General features: G+C 39.7%; 1 protein-coding gene across 2 annotated transcripts in view; it reads right to left on the reverse strand.

Annotated features, from left to right (window-relative positions):
- Positions 1-932: 932 nt before the first annotated feature.
- The window catches only part of MAP3K20 (mitogen-activated protein kinase kinase kinase 20), a 162,838-nt gene continuing 137,775 nt past the window's right edge, over positions 933-25,995 (reverse strand). For both annotated transcript variants that reach the window (XM_075609048.1, XM_075609047.1), the window contains exons 17-20: positions 18,216-18,332; positions 10,379-10,453; positions 9,599-9,746; positions 933-3,052 (exon numbers count right to left, since the gene is read on the reverse strand). In XM_075609048.1, the coding sequence (XP_075465163.1) occupies positions 2,355-3,052; positions 9,599-9,746; positions 10,379-10,453; positions 18,216-18,332 (1,038 nt within the window). In that variant the 3' untranslated portion in view covers positions 933-2,354. The remainder of the gene's footprint in view (positions 3,053-9,598; positions 9,747-10,378; positions 10,454-18,215; positions 18,333-25,995) is intronic.

The raw sequence follows: 25,995 nt of genomic DNA on the forward strand, positions 1-25,995 counted from the left end.
TTCACAACTCCACTCCCCCCCCCGTTCACAGCTCCGCCCCCCACCTCCATAGCTGCGGCTGGTAATGTCACTGGCAATAAACAGTCCTGGTGAGATAAGCAGGGGACGAAATCGCAACCAGAACATCTGATACAGAGACAATCTTTAGAACTACACTTGTTAATAACTCAGTAGATTTTGAGATTGTATTGGGAAACATTTAGTGTAGTAGTAATAATTGACCACTCATTCCTATCATGTGTTCAGTTCGAAGTTGATTGTGGTCATTATTGCACCTTTATTATGCCAATAAACTAATACAGGCCATAATCAAGGCAGGCACAAAAACAAAGTCTTTTTTTTCTTTTTTTCATTATTTCCCTTTAAGTTCTAGATTTGGTTTCTGTCATTCTAAAAAGCCTTTATGAAACAGGTATACAGTGGTACATATTTTCTTGTGCATCTTATTACTGTAACAGCCATTACAGTGATTGCCACCAATCAAAATGAACATAAATGATAGTGTTTTCTCTGTAGACCAGCAACTGATTTGATTACTTACAACCATCTCTGCTTGTATTATTACAATTATAATGAGCACAAAAGCCGAAAATCATAGATATAGATGTTTCCGTGGATGAATACTCAGCAAGAGATACATTGTTTAAAAGTGACTGTGAAACGACATATCTATACTTTAAACATAATGAGTAAGGTTGCCACCTGTCTGGTTCTAGTTGGTAAAATGCCAGTGTAGTCTAGCTCTATTAAAGTGTATTGTAAAGGGCTAGCATCCCAGAAGTTCCTGCCTATTATCTACCATGATCTCCAGCTGCTGACTATCTTGATGCAGCAGGGCTATGATTTACTGCCTGAAAAAAAAAAAAAACATGGATTTTCAATTCCTTGAACTAAACTCACAGTACCACCTCAGGCCAGACAAAAAATTTCGGTAGCATGTTTAATAAAATACATTGGGTGACTGAGTACATTTTTTAAAATAATCAAAATAGTACAAGACTGTTTGTTGATACTCTTCAAGTAAATTATCATTCACTATTGTTTCTCGTTTTATCATTGCTTGTAAAGCATTTATCCTGCCATCATTAGCCAAACATAAGATTGTGCAACAACAAGTATTTAATAAGAGTGCACTTCACAGGGCCTTCTGCAAAGAAAAACATATACATTTTTCACAGAACACAAATAAGTACAATTTTCCGTTTAAGGTTGATTTAATTTTTCTAAGTAAGCAAATGACATTGACAGTTCAGTGACAGCATGATCTCGACTGTTTTTGTCCCTGTGTTATGATGTGATAAATACTCGCTTTGTCTCATAAAAAAACAAGATTTCGTGGAACACCCTTGGGATAAGTCGCCACACTCTAATTCAATTATACTTCAAAAGCAGTTTGTTCTGTGCCCTATTCCAGGAAGCCCTGATCACTTTCACTATATGAAAAGGCAGTGTTAATTTAGTTTGCTTACAGTCAAACACAAACCAGTCCTCACAATCAGATTATATATACCATTCTAATGAAGTGAGGACATAGCTTTTCTTGATGGTATATACTGTCAGCAGCGGATTCCTGTTTTATTTCATTCTATGGCTTAGCATAACATGTTTCCTGTAGTGACCTCATCCTTTAAGTCAACAGTGAAGAGTAAAATTAACCATTCCCCTACCTTTGTTAGCTACAGTTATACATTGAATGCACATACAGTATTCTTACCACTTGACCGATTTCTATTGAGTTGGATACTGTACATAAAGCGTGCTGTACTCTCCACCTATTGTAATTAACGTTTATAGCAATCCACCATAATAAAGTAACTGGACTTCTCCTGCCAGCAGCCTCTTTTCTGCCTAATTGTAATTATTTCCTTTTAAATCCATAAACAAACTCTATTGTGTCCTTAATGTCCAAGGGCTGTTGAGTGCCACTAGTGGTACTTATATCAAGGGAAAGATTACAGATTTCAATTGAGTTCTGTAGAGTGCCCTAAAATTAATTTAAAATGGCGAGCAACATCACTGTTTGTTGTCACTAAAGTGTCATTTGAAAAACATTTTAGTCATAAAAAAAGGATGATTAGGAACTTCTTACTTTAAAAAGACATGAAAAAAAAAAACCTTTTCGTGAAAGGGTCACAATCTAGTCCTATTTTGAAATTGCATGTATAAAAAAAATGAAGTGTCTCTCTCTCTCTCTCTCTCTCTCTCTCTCTCTCTCTCTCTCTCTCTCTCTCTCTCTCTCTCTCTCTCTCTCTCTCTATATATATATATATATATAGCATTGTGCATTTGATGTGTATAGTCTAATTAAGTTATCTAAACTTTTTTTTAAATAAATAATAATCCTACTTTTATATTTATCGCCGACCACGTCCAGACATTTTGGTTCTGTCTTTGTTTGACTTACTAGTCACGGGTTGCCTATGACTTTTTTTGGAATATTCCACTTTTATCCATCCACTATCATTAATCTTACTATCTTCTTCATTAGCAGCAGTGGCAGTCTCTATTTTGACTGGCATTCCTGGAATGGGCCTGTTTTGGTGTTGACTAGTTCTCTGATGTCTATGTTCATGGGACTTCGGATGACTGTGTGCCAATGGATAAGACTTGTAAGCCTTCCCAGTGCTAACATGTGGGCTTCTCCCATCACTTCTCCTTTGCATGGATGGGCTTTGGGTAGTTTCATGGTAATATCTATTATTCATCGTGCCTCGTGATTTCTCTCGCTCAGAAGGACTATCAGAGGCTGTACTGGAGGCGCTGCTACCTTTGGAGCTTTGGACTGACAAGGAAGACAAATTCTTACTCAATCCAAACTGAGTGGGCGACGAGCTGCGAGAATAGTTAATAGGTGTAATCTGTAAAGTTGAAGTAACACGTGCTCGTCTTACAGCAGCAGCATAAGATTCTTGGTTGTGAAGGTATGGCAAAATCTGGGATAGGTTTGATAGGCTGGATGACTGGCCGCGAAGTAAACCACCACCATGCTGAGGAGATGCATGAGTGACCGTCTGACGCATTCTTAACGTGTAGATCCACTGACAATCAACATCTGCAAGAAATTAAGATTTGCACCTGTAAAAGCACATTTTGGGGGCAAACTTAGCTGGGTTTTAACTAATATTTTATTTATTTTTTGCCATGGAAAATGGCAAATCGTCTCGAGTTCACAAACTTTTGTGCACAGTTTGCACATCTCTAGTTGTCAGTAGTTTTACAAGAGGCTCCTTTCACAATTCCCTTTTCTGGCTAGTGTACACTATGGTACATTCCTTTTTTTTTGCTTTCTAAAACGTTGCCATCCATAAAAGATCTTTCACCATCAGGCACATAACTGGAGGAGGGATATTTTACTCCCATTATAACATTCTGTAAACCGTGTGTGTGTGTGTGTGTGTGTGTGTGTGTGTGTGTGTGTGTGTGTGTGTGTGTGTGTGTGTGTGTGTGTGTGTGTGTGTGTGTGTGTGTGTCAGCGTCAGCTCAGTTTTTTGTTGACATTTTGTACAGTATTCACATTGTTTAAGGATTATTCCCTACTTGTCTGGTGCAGCTGATGAGAGCTTGTATATTTTATTTAGGCCGGGTCCATGGTCAAAAAGACAGCGCTGAGCCGCAACACTTACCCCCACCATCCCTACTGAGGACGGCTTTAGATGGCGCTTCCGCAGGCGTGCGGAGGCGTGTGGAATTGCATCCGACAGTTTATTTAATTTTTCGCGCTGAGGGCCGGTCACGTGACCGGCAAAAGCCAATGGCACTCCGTGACGTCGGCGCAGTGACGTGGCGCGCTAGCCCCGCCTCACAAGCGCGCTCGCTGACGCTCATGCCAGGACACAAAAAAGCTCCTACTTGAGCAGGAGAGCATGAGTGTCAGCCCGGCTCTGCGCTGTATTTTGTACCATGTTCGAGGCCTTATGGCTCACAGCCATGTGTACAAACGGTTGCTATTTCATTTTGTAAAAGTAATGATTCTGTAGCCCATATGATACCTTACTTGTATTCTCAAAGGGAAAAAAAAAATCAGATGTTTATTTGGTTATAGAACTATGATTTTAAACTAACTGTGATTTTAAAAGGGGATTGAAAAAAAAAAAGAAATTCGACAAATCTTTAGACTACATTCCCCCGCCCCCCCCCCCCCCCACTTTTTAATGGGCAAGTGCTGTATTTTGCTAAATGTTTATTTGCAGAACATTGTACGTTTTTATTTTTGTCGGCATTTCTAATTTAGTTGTATTCATTTATTTGTGTTTCTTTTATTTAATATTTTGATTTTCCCTTTCTTTATTACCTCAGCTGTTTTCTTTTATCAACTTTTTTTCCCCTCAACAACACATTTTGTTTTATCAGCTTCAGCAAGAGCACAAAGCAAGCAGATTTGTATAATTGTCCTCACACAGAAGCTTCAGCCTGCAGCATGTACTGCGGAACAATGTATGTTCCAGCTTGAATGCTACATGAGGTGCCACGTGCATTCACTTCTGCAGACAACAAAAGTTGGTGCATCTCCACAAAATGTATCACCTACCCTGCCTGAAATAGGATTAATTCGATCTCAAAACATTAAAGGTCCAATAACTCAAAGCAGCAATACGGGTTAACTAAAAAAATATATATATATATATATATATATATATATAAACATTTTATTGCGTGTTTGAAGCAGGGATTCTCGGAGCTGAACCCCATTCATTTCAGCTCTGGGGATCCCCTGTATCTAGAGATACATACCTCTGTAGTGGCTCCGGTACCTCTGCAAGCAGAGAAACTGTGTTCCTTAATCTAATGGTGGCTTAAATGTCCTGCGTCACACGGGCCACAAGGAAACTATGATGTCATCCGGTGCGGCTTTCTATTGGCCCGCGTGATCTGCAACTTTAAACTCCGCAGAGATACCGGCACCTACTACAGAGATACGTCTCTCTGGAAGCAGGTGGTCCCCAGAGCTAAAATTAATGGGGGTGTCGGCTCCGGAAACCCCCTGCTTCAAACCAGTAATATTTTTTTAAGTTAACCGTATTGCTGCTTTAAGGGGATATTTATGAAATCCTCCTGGATTTAAAGCTGAGGCAAAAGAATTGCAAAGGAAAAACTCCAATTGGTTTGAGTTTGGTTCCTTTTCTTTAATCAATAGGGTGCTGTTTTTTTTTTTGCACCAGTGTTACAGCCGGGAGACATCAGTAAAGAGCCCCCTTACAGTTATGTTATTTTAAAATACACATAAAATAAGTTTGAGAGTGAAAATGTTTCTAAAGCTCGGGGACTGATAAAGGAATGCGGGTAAGTGAGACCACGGTAAAAGAGTCTCCCTTTATCTCTTATGATCAGCCAGGGAAATTCTGCTGTAGGGTTGGAGAGGTGACAGGAAACTGGTGTCTATACACTATACTTAACTTGGCAGGTTCTCACTATAACTGTCTTTTAGTGGTTATAAAGCACCTAGTTTAAATGTATGGTATGCATATACCATAACTGATGTGCTCTGCATAACCAAATGGCACTAAATAAATGTGTTGGAGATAAGGATGAGTGTAAAAATGGGATTACTAGTGTGTTGTTGGTTTATAGCTGTCCCGTTAAATATCTATGAAACAGGCCACGGTTGCAGCCACTTTTCATTGTAAAACTTTCAGGGGCAACTATATTGTCTGAATGCGATTGGCCACTTTGGTCAATATACAATGACCTCCTCAATGTGCAAATGTGTATATGGAACAAGTGAGTTTAACGAATGATAAAGGTAATATAACACTAGAAATAATATCAATGGACCCTTTATTAGCCGTACTTGGAGAAATAAATATATGAATTGCAATCATGTAGGCAAACTTTGTAGAAGTAGTCTATAAATAAGAGATTGCCCATAATATAATAATAATAAGAGGTGGGACAAATGACTGATATGAATTTAAAAAGTAGCACTTGGTGTCACAGTGATCTTAAACTCGAATGTATTTTATGATGACATTCACTAACTTACAGCTACAAAACATATGTGTATACTTTAATTGATATTTGACTCTTTATCCGATATACCTGTGTCTGAAATCTGTTTTTTTAGATTAACGATCGTTAATGATTAAATTGAGGCATATTTAATTCATTTTGCCTTTTATGTGCCAGTAACATATACTGTCACTCCTAGACTATGTTATTAAAGCAGGAGATATGGAATATAAAGGGGCACACTATTTTTTATCAGTACTGTTAGAAAATTGTTGTCTCCAACATTTGTTATAGTTTCCAAACACCATCCTTTAAAAATCTGCCTCAAATGTACCAAAAAGAACGCTCCTAATTGGTTTTAATGTTGCTTAATACTCTGCAAACATTTTTATCTCTAAACGGGAAACACTGCCCCTTGGTGGCAAGAATTAGACCATTTGAAAAGTTTTGGAACTCTTAATTCACATCACCTGTAAGTGCCACTTATTCCAGCCAAATACAGCTAGGCATCTTTTGGAAGCTAATGACTTGTATCTAATTTAACTTTGCCTCCAACTTCTCTTCTGTTTATTTGAAAATAAGAAACTCTAAGAAAATGTAACCTAGTAAGGGCACTCAATCAAAACCTGGATGTATTATGATGAATTAAAACAAATATCTTTATTAATATCCACTTAAAATAAAGGTTGTTAAAACGATCATTAAACATAAATGTGTATCCTGTAGTTCAGACCCTGAGATAAGAGTCCAGGATACAAAGAAGGGTGAAACGGTGAATAAATCCCTTCACTTGCTGTGTCTGGAGGTATACCAGAGACTTGCAAATTGGTACTAAATGTCCACTGTCCTTATAAGAACAAAAAATAGTATCTAATCAGTACCAAACTACTGCAGCATGTTCCAAGGCAGATGGGGGGGAAGAGTAGGTACATACTAATTGAGGGGCCCTTGTCAGGTCTGCCTACTTGTAACCCCTTTATGGTAATATACCTGTAGGGTTAACACCATATAGTGTGGTAACCTGCATACAAACAAGACGAGATATGTCTACCAGGTGGATTTGACCTATGTATACAGATGGTTAGCACCTATAGTATATATCTATTTGTGATCAGGAGGTGCTTAGTATACAGTGTGGTTGTGACCTGGGAGCATACTTGTGATGTAGTATACTGTTGCAAGCTATGGCTAAAATGCCTCAAGCCAAGTGCAAAACGTATAAACACATATAATTGGCAAGCTGGTGTACAGGAGTAGTGATGTAAGACTGGAGTACATAACCTGTAGTAAAGCTGCAGTGTTCCCGATCTGAGACCCTCCGATGTCGGGTACAAGCGCTCGTAAACAACCTCCTGTGCTCTAGAGTAACCTGCCAGTATGGCTTATAGCCATATGATGCTATGACAACTCTGATGCTGTGATGTGCAGCGGTGTAAAGACCCTGCAAACACTCAGCAATAGTAATCTGAGTCCAGGTTCTGTTTGCGTATGGGTAATAGCTGCAAGAGGTACTGAAAGATGGTATCCCTATATGCGCCTTTAGACCGTCAATCTAGTGATTATATAGTTGAACTAAGAGCTATAGCACGCAAGCAGGTGCCGACTAGTATTGTTGGCTAGTTCCCAGCTGTAGTCAAGGGACTCCTGGCGTGCACCCGTTGCCGACACGCGCGTTTCGCATATTACACACTTTATTAAGACTCATACTACAGTCGGCACCTGCTTGTGTGCTATAGCTCTTAGTTCAACTATATTATCACTAGATTATTACTAGATTGACGGTCTAAGGGCTCATATAGGGATACCATCTTTCAGTACCTCTTGCAGCTATTATCCTTACGCATACGGAACCTGGACTCAGATTACTATTGCTGGGTGTTTGCAGGGTCTTTACACCGCTGCACATCACAGCATCAGAGTCCATCAGGCTATAAGTCTACATCACTACTCCTGTACACCAGCTTGCCAATTATATGTGTTTATACGTTTTGCACTTAGCTTGAGGCATTTTAGCCATAGCTTGCAACAGTATACTACATCACAAGAATACTCCCAGGTCACAACCACACTGTATACTAAGCACCTCCTGATCACAAATAGATATATACTATAGGTGCTAACCAGCTGTATACATAGGTCATATCCACCTGGTAGACATATCTCATCTTGTTTGTATGCGGGTTACCACACTATATGGTGTTAACCCTACAGGTATATTACCATCAAGGGGTTACAAATAGGCATACCTGACAAGGGTCCCTCAATTAGTATGCACTTACTCTTCCCCCCATCTGCCTTGGAACATGCTGCAGTAGTTTGGTACTGATTAGATACTATTTTTTGTTCTTATTATAAGGACAGTGGACATTTAGTACCAATTTGCGAGTCTCTGGTATACCTTCCAGACACAGCAAGTGAGGGGATTAATTCACCCCTTCACCCTTCTTTGTATCCTGGACTCTTATCTCAGGGTTTGAACTACAGGATACACATTTATGTTTAATGATCGTTTTAACAACCTTTATTTTAAGTGGATATTAATAAAGATATTTGTTTTAATTCATCACAATACATCCAGGTTTTGATTGAGTGCCCTTGCTAGGTTACATTTTCTTAGAGTTTCTATTGTCTGCTATTTACCTAGGGAGCACCATCATTACATATCACACATCCGGCTTTTGCGGGCGTACCCCTCTTGTACATATTTGAAAATAAGAGCAAAATGTCAAATCCTTTGTATGAATAGGGCAGTGTTTTTCAACCATGGTTCCTAGGAACCCTTGGGTTCCCCGAACATCCCTCATATAAAAAATTGTATAAAATACAAAAGAATGTACAATGCATCTGATGACAGATGCGCTATTAGAGACGGTTGGGGTTCCTCAGAATTTCACTTGGGATTCCTTAACCAAAAAAAGGTTGGAAACCACTGGAATAGGGTAAGGGAATAGAAAAAGTCGTTTTTTTGTGTGTGGGGACATTGGATTAATTACAGGGAGACCCTTTATAGAATGGCGTAAAGCCTTGATTGAATGTTCATTAGGTCGATTGAATGTTCATTAGGTCATATGCACTAATATTTTCAAAAAGGCTACAACATCTGCACATCACAGTGGTGGTATTTGGGATTGTAACCCACAAGATTGAATGTCCGGAAAGGAAAATAGAACTATAGATTACACAAAATGATTGTGTACTAACGTTGCATTGGTTAGATATGGAATATGTTGACAACTGTATCTGTGCTTACTGCTGGACTAGTGCTGGGTAAGTATTTAGAGCTATGGAAACATGGCAATGTATGACTCATACAGTGAACAATTAAGCTGGTGTAAGTATATGAGTTGAGTTTCAATATTATGTGTTGCTAACTCAGATCTTTATTTAAGTTAGCTGTAAATTACATTCAAAGTTCAATGTTTGACTAGTATTATAAAGATATTGAGAATCCATTCAATGCCAGATTTGTGTGTACTCCTAATTTATACAATGGGGTTTTCACAATTTTCCCCTAGTAATAATAGGTACGGTACAATCATTCAATAAATTGATAAATTCTTATTATAAACCCGGCAAAAAGTACCTCAGAGAGAGCGCTATTTAATACAATATATTTGTAAATTAATTTTGCTTTGTAAATGTATAAGCTTACTTGAGTCATTGTTGCTGAGCCTGCTTTCTGAGTTTTGCAGTGACGGCTTTATTGCGAGTTGGACTGACTTCACTGCGTCTTGCATTTTCAACATGTTCGAGTGAATTTTGTGAATGTGCCTTGTAAATTTAGGAGTTCTGACATCACTCTATTGGAAAAAGATCACATTAAAAACAAAAAACCTTTATAAATATTTGCATGTAAATTGACCAAAACATTTTAGCAGAGCTGCTCCACTGCAGAAATAAAACCCTTGGTTAAAATATCTAGGAAATTGGTGGCAGCCTACATACCTGTGTCTCTCATTCTCACTATCAGTTGTTGGGTTTCAGACTGTCTCTCAATGATTTGGCAGAATATTCTTCATGTGCCATGTGCAGTGAATGTGCAGTGAAATGTATGGACCATGATGTATAACGTATTTCTTTACTTTCAATAAATATATGATGTGCAGCAATAGGGCAAGTAGTCTTTTTATTTTTTGAGAAGCCAGACACTTGTATAATTACACAATTACACGTCATACCATCATTACCTGTACTGTTGCTGATACAGGGAAACACAAAACATTGCAAGTATTTTGCAGACTCACTCCAACCAATAGTAAGATAGATATGGTTATAGATATGGATGCCATTATTGCATTTGTGTTTTTATTCACACATCTGAGACCTGCCAGGTAAAAAATATAACTGAAAGGGAGGACCCATTGTCTATAGTGAAGTTCTGCAAACACTTCCCATTTGATTTGTACGTGCTATTGTTTTTGTAATCACTCACCTCATATGTCACATTGCACTCAACGGTTTCATTCTCTGATATTCCCACAATCCACTTCTCCATTACAAATGGTGGCTGAAGAAACAATGAACAAAAATACATCTGACTGTAATATTTTGTTAACAGGTACAAAAAGAAAAACAATTAAAAAAACAGCTATAAGTATAGGCTTGATTTGATCTAAATCTCGTTACTTTAATTGTAACCCCATTCATTCATGTTTACTTAATTGTCTTAAACCTTTGTGAAGATAACCCGTGAGTGCATCTATATGTCTTCCAGAGAGGTTTTCCAAAACCGGTTTAATTATCCTTACTATGTGGTGGGTTGTGGGGTTAGAGCTTGCTGGGATTGGGTGTTTATTAATTTTAATTTTCAACTGGTATCAGTTTATTTGAGGTTAGTGCCCCCTCCTCCCAGGGTTTAAGCTCACCCCATAGCCACTTTTTAAGTAGATGGTTGTTCCTGTGCAGGACAGGTCCACTGAGGCCTTTCTCCCTCCAGCAGAGATAAATGAGAATTTTCACAGGTAGTGTTAGGACCTGCATACTGGCCATGCCATGACGTGGCTGCAGGCTTATAATGCTTTGGCCGAAGGGCTTAACTAAAGGACAAAAATACCCAATGCTACATCCAATGTGACAAAATACATAGTTAAATACTTCAATGTTAGTATTTTCATGTGTTAGAGTCATTTAGTTAAACCCTTTGGCCAAAGAGTTATAGGCTTGCAGCCACTTCACGGCATGACCAGTATGCCGTGAAAATTCTCATTTACCTCTGCTATGGAGGGAGAATGGTGTCAATAGCCCTGTCCTACACATGTACATGAACAAAACCTGCTACTTAAAAAATGGGGTGCATATGAGATGTATAGTATCAGGCAGCAGAGCTATCCATATGCTTCGTTGACATATGTTTTAAGAAAGGTCGTAAAGGTGTAAAGAGAGGGTGCCAGTCGAATATTGAGGGGATGGGCATTCCAGAGGTGTGGGGCAGTGAGTGAGAAAGATTTTAGGTGGGAGAGGGCTTTAGATACAAAAGGGGTAGACAGAAGACATCCTTGAGCAGAACGCAAGAGTCGTGCCGGTGTGTAGCGAGAAATTAGGAAAGAGAAGAGGAAATTTTTTAAGTAATACGGGATTTAATAGGAAGCCAGGAGAGGTGCTGAGACATATTTTGGAGAGAGTAAAGTGATTCTAGCACAAGCATTTAGGATAGATTGTAGGGGAGACAGGAAGGCTGGACGGTAGAAGGCTACAATAGTCGAGGCAGGAGAGAATGTGTGCCCGAGTTAACGTTTTAGCAGTAGAGCAACAGACGAAAGGGCGTATCTTTGCAATATTACAGAGACAAAAACGACAGGTTTTAGCTCCATTGTGAATGTGAGGGAGGAGTCAAATGTGACACCTAAGCAGCGTGCTTTTCATATTGTGTTTTTGATAGTGCTGCCAACATTAATGTAGAAGGGGGCAGTAGGGCCAGGCTTGAGAGGATGTATGAGAAGTTCCGTCTTTGACATGTTAAGTTTCAGTCGATAGAGGGCTATCCAGGATGATATAGCGGAGAGACATTAGGAGGCTTTAGTCTGTACAGCAGGTGCAAGGTCAGGGGTTGAAAGGTAAATTTGTGTATCATCAGCATAGAGGTGATATTGCACCCAAGAGATGTGATAAGGTCACCTAAAGTGAGTGTGTAAAGGGAAAAGAGAAGAGGTTACAGGACAGCCCCGGGGTACAACCACAGAGAGATTGACAGAGGACGAGGAGTTAGCAAATGAGACACTGAAAGTACAATGAGAGACATAAGAGGAAATTTAGGATAGAGCTCTGTTTCGGATACCAAGGGTATGGAGAATGTGAAGAAGAGGGTGGTCCACAGTATCAAATGCTGTAGAGAGGTCGAGTTGTATGAGCAGAGTGTAATGATCTTTGTCTTTGGCAGCATGGAGGTCATTAGTTATTTTAGTGAGGGCTGTTTCAGTGGAGTGAGCAGTGCGGAAGCTAGATTGTAGAGGATCTAGGAGAGAATAGGTGCACACTGTCCCTCTTACACACACACATACACGCACACTCTCCCACTTACACACACTCTCCCACTTACACACACTCTCCCACTTACACACACTCTCCCACTTACACACACTCTCCCACTTACACACACTCTCCCACTTACACACACTCTCCCACTTACACACACACTCTCTCACACACACACACACACACACACACACACACACACACACACACACACACACACACACACACACACACACACACACACACACACACTCTCCCACTCTCCCACTCTCCCATTACACACACACTTATGCACACTCCCACTTACATGCATACACACACACTCCCATTTACACACACACTCGCACTTACACAAACTCCAATTTACACACACACTTCCGCTTACACACACAATCCCGCTTACACACACACAATCCCGCTTACACACACACAATCCCGCTTACACACACACACACACACACACACACACACACACACACACACACACACACACACACACACACACACACACACACACACACACACACCCACCTACACATACACTCCAATTTACACACACACCCACTTACACACACTCCCACTTACACACACTCCCACTTACACACACACACAAACACACACACTCTGACCTCCTGTCCGGACCCATTCTGGAGTGAAGCACTTGGAGACCCTCGGCATGAATCTGATGCAGGAAAAATGCATTTACAGTGTGGTTTTTTTCTATGTGTGTTTATTATGTGGATGTAATTGTTTGTCATTTTGCTACCTTATTTTTAACTTTTTTTGCGATTGATTTTCTTTTTTAAATTAATCATGTCTTGTGTTGGGTGCTGCTTTTAATGGTTGTTTAACCAAGTTGTTTTATTAATTAATTGCTTTGTTGGTTAATGGTTGAATTAATTCCTTGTTGTTTAGCCGAGTTGTTTTATTCATTAAGTGCTTTGTTGGTTAATGGTGGAATTAATTCATTGTTGTGCTGGTTAGTGCTTGTATTAATTGCATGTGTTGGCTAGTGTTTTATTTTATTGAATTGGGGTGTTTTTGTATGTTTTATTATTGTGTCTTTTGTGCATTAATGTATTTTGATTAGGGTGCCCATTGAGTGCTATAGTGGCTTATCAGGCATATATTATATGGGTATGATGTACCACTATACTACTCAATGGGTACAGGGTGGGTATAGTGGGTCCGGGGTGGGTGGTTAGGCCTCCCGGGTGGGTAGCGGGGCAGGATGGGTTAACCCCTTCATTACGATAGCGGTTATTAACCGCTAAGGTGATTAAGGGGCTAGGGGACATTAGAATGTATTTTGCTATGTATTTATCTGGCAACGGAGGACATGGCCCTGCGCTATCCTGATGAAGACGCCCTTCATATTGGCTGGGGTAAGTAGAACGGTTTTATTTACTTTATTTATGTTGGTTAATGTTGTGTTTAATAATGGGCAAATAATCTATTATCTAGATAATAGTTATTTTGCCCATTTCTGTACTGTATGTGTTTGGTAGGGGAGGGGATGTGTATTTATTGAAATGTAGGCCATGTTTTTATTTTTTACATATAGGATTGGTACTGCAGGCAGCAGGGACCCCACCGGATGCCCACGGGTACCACCTGAGGACTTATGGGGGACAGCTGCGGAGACGAAACGGGGGCCCCACAGCTGTGGGGGACCCACGGGGACCACCCGAGGGCGCCCAGACTCCCGTGGAAACCACCCGAGGGCCCCCAGACTCCCGTGGGAACCACCCATGGGCCCCCAGACACCTGTGGAGATGACCCGGGGACCCCCAGACACCTGCAGGGAACACCCTTGGAACACAGGGAGCACCTGGAGGCCACGGAGCCTAGCGGGTACGACCCAGAGGCCCCCAGACACCCGTGGGTACCCCCCAGGGTGCGCTGTGGGGCCTGCGGACATTGGTCGGGACCACCCGGGGACCCCCGCTGGCCTGTGGTATTAATTGTGTGTATAAAAAATAAATAATGGTTTTATGGGGGGGGGGGGGGGAGTCACAGGGGGTGGGTTGTTTATTGGTGCTTACTAAATATTTTTTAATATACATTTTAGCACTAGTGTAGATGAGCAGGGGGTCTCCGGAGCAGAACTGCATTGGTTTCAGGCTCGGGATCCCCTGCTTCCTGAGATACAGGCCCCGTTATGTGGGGGCCGGTGTCTCCTATACATTTGATTCTCACGGTCACGTGATCGGGACATTTTCATGAAGTAGAAGTACACACGTGGGAAATTTCTTCAACAATATCCACACACAAGAGGAGGGTGGAAGAAAATAAAAGCTATTAGTACTGCTTCTAAGGCTATGGTGTATAGTGCCGGCGATGGTGAAGTCAGGCTGCGGTCGCTGGAAAAATCAAATTGAGATGACTTCCAGCGATCGCGACCAAGCCGTTGCGTCGCGCTTACTATAAGCACACGCGACGGTGGCAATGCATTTGTTTTGACATGACGTTGCGTTGCTTTCGCCGGCGCTATAAGTGCAGCCTAAAACTTTCCTCCCAAATCTTGTGTCTGCTGATGTGGTCACATCCAGTTTTCAAGCTGCAGTCCAAGCGGTCTTTTAAAAAAAAAAAAAAAAATTAAATATGTGCATCAATACAATCTACACAGTGATTAGCTAGTTGCCGATCGATTGGCGAAGATTTGGCTCAGGGGTTCACTAAATGCATCTTGGGTCCTCTTCTGCTGCACTGCCAGTCAAAGTTCTGTGAGCAAGATTTGTTTTTTTTGTTTTTTTAAATGCTACAAGTATTTTCTTATAGTACAGAACTGATTTATTAAAAAAAAAAAAAAAAAAAAAAAAAACCATGTAGGATATTGCTTGAACTGCAGTTTTCTATTTCTGGCAATGCATGAATGTTGGATAAGGTTGGTGCTTTGCAAATATCTGCAAGTGATGAATCTGACTTTTTTTCTGCTCCAAATATTGTCATTGCTCTCGTAGAATTGGCTTTCGTGGTGTGAGCTGGATCTGCTTTAGATTCCCTATATGCAATGCTGATAGGATCTGTAATCCACATGGCAATTGAAGATTTTGAAGCTGCCTCTCCTTTCCTTGATCCTGGGAAGAGGACAAAGGCCTGCCCTACTTTCTCCAAGAGCTGAATCTTAGGTATATGGAATGTAACTGGCTTCCATAGGTAATGACGCTTAAGTACAAAAGTAAGGTAGGATAAAAGAGCTTGTAACTGTGCTATCCTTCTAGCTGCAAATAAAATGTTATCTTGAAGGACAATATTCTAAGTGAAACTTAAAGAAGATGCCAAATGGCGATGCACACGACACGTTAAGTACTAGATTAGTCTTTGAACAAAGGTCTTATGTTGAGAATAGCCTTATGACTTGAGCAATGGTTTTTAACCTTTTTTTCATTTGTGGACCCCTAAATATTTTCAAATGAATGTGCGGACCTTTTTGAAAATCTGTTAACATGTGATGACCCCCCTTCTCTGCCCTGCTTTTCCCTTGGCAAGGCTCAAAAGAAGCTGGGAAGGGTACTTGTTGCCAGCCAGATATGAAAGAGCCTAACAGGTCTTGGGGCCCACCAGGGTTTCCCCAGGTTCCCCGGCAGATTAGTTAACTTTTCCAGACCGATTAGAGGACCACAAGATAAAAACCAATGAACCAATGTATGATATATAAGAGATTCTCCTCTTAAAGCACCTGTTAATGCAATTTGTATTTTAATTGATGACGATATAAAACCTTTTCCAAAACCTGCCTGTAGGAACTCCAAAATCTTGGATCTTGAAATGGTGTCCGAGATCTCTTGTTTTTTGATTCCGCAGTTTATGAAGTCTGATTACTCTGTGGAACACATTGGACCTTTATGCTTGAAGAAGAGTTTTCCTTTCAAATTTCAAGCCCACAGGTTCAATGCATGTTGGTTGGGAACTTGTGATGACGTATGGGACTTTGTGAGAGCAAATTCTCCCTCTTGGGTAACTGACAAGAAGGTTATAAGATATTTATGATATCTAAAAAAACAAGCCCTCCTGTGCCAAACTAAAAGAAATACAATGACTGTCTCTGTCTTATTTTTTATTTTTTTTACCCCATGTTAGTCATTGAGAGAGGAGGAAAAATATAAACTAGATTGAATTCCAAGTTTATGGTTATAGATGAGTGAATTGCCTCGTATCTTCATGGCATGAAATCCCCATGAAGACAGTAATGAAGCACATGAATAAACAGCAGGCAACTCTGGCCCAAAAAGTAATGTCCCATTGAACAGAATTGCACATAAGCAAGAGCGAAACTACTGAGCAGAGGAGACAGTTATCTTATATTCACCTTCTTGGGTCAACATTTGTTTTGTCCTAGCTAGAGGGAGGTGCTACAGTAACCTACATGTGTGTACTGGTGTGGGATGGGTAATAAAAAAATCCAACATTAGCACGGGTGACCCACTGTTACAATGATGTGAATGTATATTGAATCATAATGAGTCCATTTTTTATGTTAAATGTATTTTCTGATGGCTGCTCTGTAAATCTATAAATCCTTCTTCATTCCAGAATCAGATAAATCAATGTAGATTTTCTTGTAATACAAATGTAGACCTATTGCATATTCTTTTCGTCTTGCTTTTGAAACCTACATTTCAAAAGGGTTATATGTAGAGATGTGCAATGACTTATAAAATGCATTGCAAACATTTTCACAAATTTTCTGTACATTTTCACAAGTTTTGTGCAATTTTTTGTGCAATTTTTTGTGCAATTTTTCGCAAAAGGTCACATTTGTGTGAAAATGAACAAAATGTCACCATAATTTCCTGACAAGGGATGGAATTAGGACCAGATTCCCTAAACCCTTTTAGGCTACTTAATCCAGACTATAGATCAAAAGAGCGAGAGACGAGAATTTTGGTGAAGCCGTCAGATCTTTGTGAAACTTTTAACGATAAAAAATGGGCATATTTCACCTGGTTCCCAAATTACTTTGAAAATTCTGCATATATCTAGGTCAGTGATTTCCAACCTTTTTTTGGTTAAGGAACCCTATGTGAAAATCTGCTGAACCCCAACCCTCTCTAATAGCGCGTCTGAGATCAGATACATTGTAAGGAACCCCAACCCTCTCTAATAGCGCGTCAGAGATAAAATGCATTGTAAATTCTTCTGTATTTGGTACCATTTTCAAAAGACCTAAAAATGTCAGGGAACCCTTTAGGGATGTCCGGGGAACCCAAGGGTTCCTAGGAACCCCTGTTGAAAAACACTCAATTAGAGTATAAGCGAGAGGTTTCAGGAAATGGGAGGGAATGGGTCAAGGGGGGAAGAGGAGATCAGTAGTGACACATCCTCCTCTGTTACAGAGGAAAAAGAGTTGAGGAAGGCAGGAGGAGAGTTGGAAGAAGTATAGAATGGGAGGAGGATACAGAGGAGATGCCTTGCCGAATGGAATCCACCTCTGTCTTGAAATAGTCAGCAAAGTTCTGAGGTGAAATGGAGGAAGAAAAACAGGTAACAGAAGGTAGTCTGAGTAGAGAGTCAAAGACAGATAAGAGGAGGAATGGGTTAGACTTGTGAGTGTTGATTAGTGAAGAAAAGTAGGTTTTGTTAGCCTGGGAGAGGGCAGAGTTGAAACAGTATATGATACATTTGATGTATAAGCATACGTTTCCCTAGGTTAAAGTTATATCCATACAAATACTCTTGTCTACAGTATTTAAAATGATACGCATAAAAAGTCATAACGTGTGATTTCTGAAGATTATTATTGAATTCAGCATTGCACAGATCCTAATAATACTTTGACAAACAAAAAGTCTTACTTTTGTCATCTTTAGAATCTCTATATCTGGTTGAATTGAGTTGAATGTCACATCTTTTATGTAAGTTATGGCAATTTCATCTCCGTCTAGCTCCATGTACATCTTCCATTTACAATCCTGAAGTTGAAATAAAATACAGAGATTTGAGCCAAAAAGCTTAGCAAACGTGACTTTTTAGTAAACAAATATACATTTTTTAAATGTACCGACACACAATACAATGAGTACAGTATGATGGATAAGAGCGTGACCTGTTTCTAATACACCAGGAGTGGCCAACTCCAGTCCTCAAGGGTCATCAACAAGTTGGGTTTTAAGGATATCCCTGCTTCAGCAGGCTAATTGAGCCACCTGTGCTGAAACAGGGATATCCTTAAAACCTGACCTGCTGGTGGCCCTTGAGAACTGGAGTTGACCACCCCTGTAATATACAATGAATGTGTAGTCATAAAGCAGGAACACTATAAATATTGAGGATCATGAAAAGATAATTTCATAGTTGCCCTGTCCTGTAGCTCTTGGCTGTAAGATCCTTAAATTAACCATTTGTTCCAAATTCTTTTGGATTGCAATATCTTTGTGTTCAATAGATATAAAATCTGACTGCAGATGAGAACCACATTGTCTTCCCATTTTTCTACCTATTGTAAAGCCTTAGACCCTGTTATATCCTTGGCTATATTACATATTTATAATTAGCCTTATGTCTCCACCTCGGTTGGGAGGTTATTACACAAATCCACCCCTCCTTCCAATACTTATATTCAGTGATGTTTAATCAAAGTTTATCAAAGCATTCTCATTTTCTTCTGACTACATCAAATGAGAAAACTATGAAAAGTTAATGTGGCAGTCATCTAAAGATGAGCATTGAAACATGATTTTCTGTCATACATTTTAGGAATATCTGTTATACATTTACGTTATGTTTTGACCGTTCACAACAGATTTACACTTTGCAGGGTTTCTGCATTGATGTATGTGGTCAGATAATGGGAAAACTGAAAGTACTACAGGTAAAACATTACCCTTTTGAACTTAGCCGTAAAAACATTGTCATTGAACCTCTGGGATAATCAGACTAGTTTAGGCTGAAGCAAAGAAAGAAAAGAAAAACTCATTGCAATGTTCTGCAAAATGCTTGCTCTTGTACAGAGCCATTTATCTAAGAATTGCATATCATAACACAACTTCAAAAATGGAATAAAAAAACGCCACCAGAAGTTGTGTGAAACATTCAGTTTGGCAAAATGCAGTATCCTAATATGTCCGGACAGATTTCTGCTGGTTTTAATGTTCTGACTAATGTGGCAAATAAATATTTACTGCAGAGTGAATGGAAGGTGCACAATCTTAAATGTGTTTTCATTGCAGTGTTTTAAAGGGACAAGCCCAGGTACAGATCTTGGTCAACTGGTCAATCCCTTTGCTGCGAGTGGGGCCTGCCACACATTGAGCTGCATTATTTTGCCAGCCTATATGGCAGCAAATTGGTTAAAGATTAGAATATCTTTGATGGACTTTTTTTTTTTGTTCTAGAAGTATTACTTTTGAGGGATCAATTTATCCCCATAATGTTGCAATCGGCTATATTGTTTTGTATAATAATAAATCAATACTTTCTTTCTAAAAAAATTATTACCCTTTGGCCATTTCACATAAGAATGAATTTGCTGTAAAAATGATGTTCATCTAGTGTAAGTTAAAGTCCTCAACCATTTTAAAAGGAGTTCAAAAAAAAGCTTACACCCTTTCTTTAACAAAATTAGTTTTTCCTTTAAGGATTGAAGCAGGGGGTCTCCAGAGTGAGTAGAACCTCTTTAATTTTGGCTCCAGGGACCCCCTGCTTCCAGAGATAGTTACCTCTGAAGGGGGTGCCAGTATCTTCTGCAGATTTAAAGCTCCCGCGTCACGTTGGCCAATAGGAAGCAGAACTGGATGACATCACAGCTTCCTATTGGCCTACAGGGCACGGAGCTTTGAAAAGCGACCATTACGTGGACCCCAGCTAGCAAGCCAGAGCGGCGTACTGGCACCCTCTATGGAGGTAAGTATCTCCAAAAGCAGGGGATCCCCGGAGCTGAAATTAATGGGGTTCAGCTCCGGAGACCCCCTGCTTCACGCCTATGGAAAAATAAAGGAGAAACAATAATAGCCAGCTTGGATTGCCGCTTTAAAATACTGCAATAAACTATTAAAATGTGTGTAGCATTTCATCAAATTTCAATTAGTTTGCATTAATAGATTAAATCTTAAGGATGAAGATTCATGATAGACCAAATATCACATAGGTTGTGATAGTACAAATTAGTATAAATAGTATTAAAGGTGTAGTTCTGCCTACTCGTTTACATTTTTCTTATGTACATAGGTGGGAAGTATGGAGTATCTGGAGCTGAACTGTTTGTTTCAACTCTCGGCACCCCACCTCCAAAGGTGCCTCCCGTATCATCCCATACAAAATGAAGGGGAAACAAAATAGAGGTTTACATCTCCTGAGGCACTCTGGTTAATAGGAAGCCCTATAGGCCCGGCGTGCCACTGGAGTTTTAATAATAAGAAAGTAAGCGGCAGCACCTATGGAGGTAAGTATATCAGGAATACTCGGCTCAGGGGATCACTTGCTTTATAACCGTTAAATTAAAAAAAAAATTATAAACCCTAGCAAGGAATGTCGCTTTAAAGCTACCAAACGTCCTGGTTTACAGAAATCTGTATTAAAGCCCCACGTACGTCAAGAATTACTGCAGACCGCATGCGAGGCTTCAAATCACCACAACTATGTTTTCTTTAAAATATTACATAGCAGATTTTTGTACTTACCTACTACACCCCTCCCCCCCCCCCCCAATACATTTCTGGATCTGGTGTCCAACTTGAGCATCCCAGAGATTGGATGGCTTATAGATAGACTAGGTGATGAATGCTGATAGTAGTTCTTGTGAATATTTGTCGCCTAGTCAAATCAAACGTAACTGAACAACTCAATTCTATTCACTGGTTTATATTGTGCACCATGGAATCATAATTATGCAGCACATCCTTTCCCTTTCTAGTTCTGTAAATGGTAAATTGTAGCCTGTGCTATAGAGAGCCTTGTCCTGAACAAGCCAGTCCTGTGCTTTCAAACGCTGTGTGACTGTAATAAACTTTTTCAGATTCAGTGGGAAAATAGATTTCTTAGCAGGCAACTGGGCATTGAGAAGTGATGGATGGTACATGAGATGAAACAGAAAATATGAAAAAATGCTGTTCACGCTGCTATTAAAAGTAGTAACATGTTGTTGATCTGAGCTCCCAATAGCTCCTGTAAATTCTTTGCTATTATCTATCTCAGCTGTTGAGACCTGCTGTTTCAGAGTCATAACAGTTGAACATTCATCGATGGCACCTGGGTTATTTATCATTATGTTAAACCCTGTTTCGCTTTATTATGTTGGATTTAAAAGCTAGATCATACAAGTGCGGATAATTTGCTTCTCTTCTTTATAGCTACAGTGTCGCGACCCTCCACAGCTTTGTCCCATGAGATATTCTTAACCGAAAAGAAACCCACAAGAAGCTCTCCCCAAAAATTCCATTAATAACGTCTTTTAGCCCATATAGGTTTTCCAGGGTCTGGGACTAAGGATGTTTTAATCTCTTCAGGAAAACAATGTGTCATAATGATGTAAAGGACTATTGCTGCACTGATGAAAAATCATACATAATTCAGCACCTTTCACTTGGCACCACTGTGATATCCTCATTAGCAGTGGCTCACAGTGACTGTCAGATGGTGTCCGTGCGAATGCAGGCATTATATTGTCTTTGAGATGTGCAGCTGCTTCCATGACACTGCCAGTATATAAAAACATGACGCCAGTTTGTTTTATTTAGTGCTAAACCTTCCAGTTTGTAAAAACAAGGCTGACACAGAGCCTGACATGAGGCAGTGAAAATAATTAGCTCTCATTTTCTCAGCCTCCTATTTCCTTCTCCCTGCTGTGTTCTTTTTCCACTAAACCACCACATGTCAGTCGAAATGGGAGGCAATTAGTGGGCTCATTTCAGTCCCCACAACTGTGCTGAAAAGAAAGTATTTATGATGGCACAATGAACAGCTGAAAGATTAAATAACATTTGCCTTTTGAAAAGAAAATGACTTCTAGCTAAATGGCCAATTTTTGATTATTCTCAAACAAGCTTAGAGTAGTTGGTTTTTAAAATACAAGAAAGGAAAATGAGTCATTTTTAGGTGGAAGAATCAAATAAAACTTGACACTGTAATGCAAATGACTGATGTTTTATTGCAAAATATGTAAATGTATCATACCCTTAACAATAGCTTGTGTCTAAGGTCAGGCAGGATTGTTACTAACTAGACACTGCCACAGACAAGGTTACTAGAAGATTGCATTTTTTCGGTTTTGCTTATGTTTGAAAGCAGGCCTTTGGGGTATTCTTAAAGATTAAATTGAAACAAGTCAAATGAGGCATACTTTTAATGACACAATACACATTACAGTATATAAAATGGCTTGGAAAGCAGCATGTCTGACATGTTTATAAAGGTCCTGACATGTTTTCATGACTGAATGGCATGCATCTTAAATTAAGAAAGGCAGAATAATGTACTATTTCTACTGGGTACTTTTAATTATGACAGGATGTTATACAGTCTTACAATTGTATCGCTGGCCACATCAGCACTAAAGTGTTAAAAGAAAGTTATCCCGCTGTTTCTTTCTGCATGCCAACCATTTTGGAAGGAAAATGTTCCTAACAACATACATTGTTTCTATAAAGCATGTTTCTGTGATTTTGTGTGTGTTTCTTTTGGCTGAAAAGGATACACAGCTAATGGCAAAATAAAAGAATATTTTTGCCTTCAAGTCAGAAAAAAAACCTGCTCCACAAAAGAAAAATTAAAAGCTTTTGTTCAGAAACTCAGGAAGAACAAAAAACAAAATAAAACAAAACTTTTTTTTACTGATATCCAAAAAGATTTATCTAAAATTCTACAGCATGACTGAGGAAAGCGAGATCATCTTAATCAGAATCAGAAGGTAGAGCACAGTGTTCTTTTAGGCAATTAAAGTTATGTTGAGGAGAGAGGTGCATTTTATAAAAACAAAACACAATGTACTTCAATTTTGCTGCAGTTGAAAAACATCAACTTTATCCAAAGGGTCTATGTATCAAGGCAAAAATGGGGCAATTCTGGGGCAAAAAGCATTGCTCCAGATATAGCAAATAAACTTTCTTTTGATTACAACCAGGTTTTTGTTCTTTGATACATATGGTGTATTTATTGCCCTAGAATTTGCACCATGTTTGCCTCGATACATATGTCCCTTATTATTTTTACATTAGACAGAATTAATCTTTAACAGCCCTTTCCACGCACACCTAACCTCTTCACCTGGTTACTAAAAAGCGGGCCAGCACAATTGGGCGGCACAGCCTGTGACCGGTGGGCGCGGCCTCCCCGAACCGGGTTGGCCGCAGGAGCGGCCGGAGGCAGGCCAGGGAAGGGGCCTGTGGGGGTTAAACCTGTGGCCAGGAACAAGGATCGGTTACTTGTTCCTGGCTCGCAACAGATTCCCACCCACCCATCCCGTTGTTTAGTTTAGGGATTAACGGAATCCCTGGGACCTGTGTTAACATCTCTTTATTTTGCAGAAGCCTAAGATATATCGGTGGCGAAAAACAAAGACGGAAAGATCCAGGTGGAGGGGTCATAGTTGGGCCAATTTGCTTTGTCGCGGCGGCAGTTGAGGGTGGGGGGGGTAGGTGCTCGTCCTGCCGGAGGGGGCATGTCACTGGGACATACTTCCGGGCGCTCCCCCCCATTGTGTTACCTAGCACCGAGCACTGGGACAGTAGCTATCTCCAGTTGTCATTGTTAATAAACAAAGCCGCGGCCTTTATACCTCCAAAACTGTCCTCTCGTCATTCGTTCATTACAGGTAAATAGCTTAAAGGGAGAGGGGGGAAACTCGCGCCTCCCTGGTCACCAGCCATATGCAAATAGCATTTTACAACTGGATTACATGGGCTGCATCTTAAAGAGTTAATTAATTAATTAAATTACACGTTTACTTAACAATGATCCCCTTTTCTCCCCATAAGGGTTGATCAGCCTGTTGGGTTTATTGTTCTTCGTAACATTTCTGGGTTCGAGTGACATGATAAATTAATTGGGCAGCCAGTTATGGGTAACTAAATCTCGGTATTCTAAACTCAGCCATCCTAAAACAAACTACATACAGGGGAAAGGGGGGAGGAAGCCCAGTTGAAGTTCTTACTGATTTTTTATTTCTTTGTACATTTATAAAATAGTGACTGGTTTACAAACTAACATTTTTCCAACTGGAATCCAACTTGCATTAATTGTACAAGTCTGTCTATAATGTAGCTCTGTTGGTGACTTTTGAATTAGGATTTTTGTCAATATGTGTTTGATTTAAAAAAAAAAAAAAATTCTGAAGCAAAATACTGGTTCATGTTAGAAACATTAGAATTTGATAGCAGATAGGTACTGGTCAGCCCATATAGTCTGTGCATTTTCCTACAGAATCTGCTGTAAAAACTCAGACCCTATTCAATCCTTGGTGTCCTTTCATATTTAAGATAGCCTTATGTCTATCAAGCATTTTTGTATTCCTTTACTGTATTAGCATGTACCAGCTCTCACGGGAAAGTATTGCACAAATCTACTACCCTTTCTGTAAATAAGTACATCTTCACACTTACCCTACCACCCTCCAGCTTCAGCACACAACCTCTTGTTCTATGACTTCTGCTTCTCTGAAATATACTTCCCTCTTTTCACGAGATGTGCTTGTTTATAGGAATAATAGTAATTTGTAGGTTAGCACGGTAGAACTACGGTATCTGGTTACTGCCCCTTAGTGTTATAGAGATGAATGAGGCAAATCGCTTGATATTCAACTGTCTACTAGCTAAATCATAACATCTGAAGTGACTGAAAATAACACACCTTCCAATGAGCCCTATATCTTCCTGCCATCAGTAAATCCTAGTTCATATCTGAGATGAATAACAAACAATCTGCTCAAAGATGGGTAACATCATCCCCTTCCCCTGAAATGCAAGATTCCATGATTATTAATATACAATCCACCCCAACATCTTGGTTTCCTTTGAAGCAGAAGCAGTCCCTCCTGCGTTATAAAATTCACAGTTTGTTAATCAGTTGTACCGTGCTATTGCTTCCTATAAGCCAAGCTATCTACTGTAAATCATCATTAACATTTATATTGTCTTGCTGAATTGTTTTCATATAAGAATGAGTGTTTAAATGTATAAATAATAAGTCTGGACAAAATGACTTCCTTTTCCATGTATCCCACCACTGATTTCACTTGACGCTGTTCTATCATAGTTGAATAAATTAAACAGAAGGAAGGACTAATATACAACCTACGCTCAGTGGTGGATATCACTTTCTGTCACCTGTAGGCTGGGGGACCTCTTTCTCAGCATATGACGTCAATTTGATACAGAAAGATTTTATATTCTGTGAGTGCCATACCCACCATACATTATGTATATTTTATTTGTGTATATGTAGTACCACAAAAGTCCAGAGGGAGCAGGGTCACCCAGAAAAGATGATATAGTGTACACTGTTGTATAAGTGAGTGATGTATAGCTAGAATCTTGGCTCATATGCCAGCCCACTTACAGAAAGATGAAAATTATATAGCCTTCTCCAAGCAGTGTCTTGTCAGCTTCTTTCGTATGGAGATGTGTGGCTATTACCTCAGGGTAA

The sequence above is a fragment of the Ascaphus truei genome, chromosome 7 (genome assembly GCF_040206685.1).
Source record: "Ascaphus truei isolate aAscTru1 chromosome 7, aAscTru1.hap1, whole genome shotgun sequence".
Lineage (NCBI taxonomy): Eukaryota > Metazoa > Chordata > Amphibia > Anura > Ascaphidae > Ascaphus > Ascaphus truei.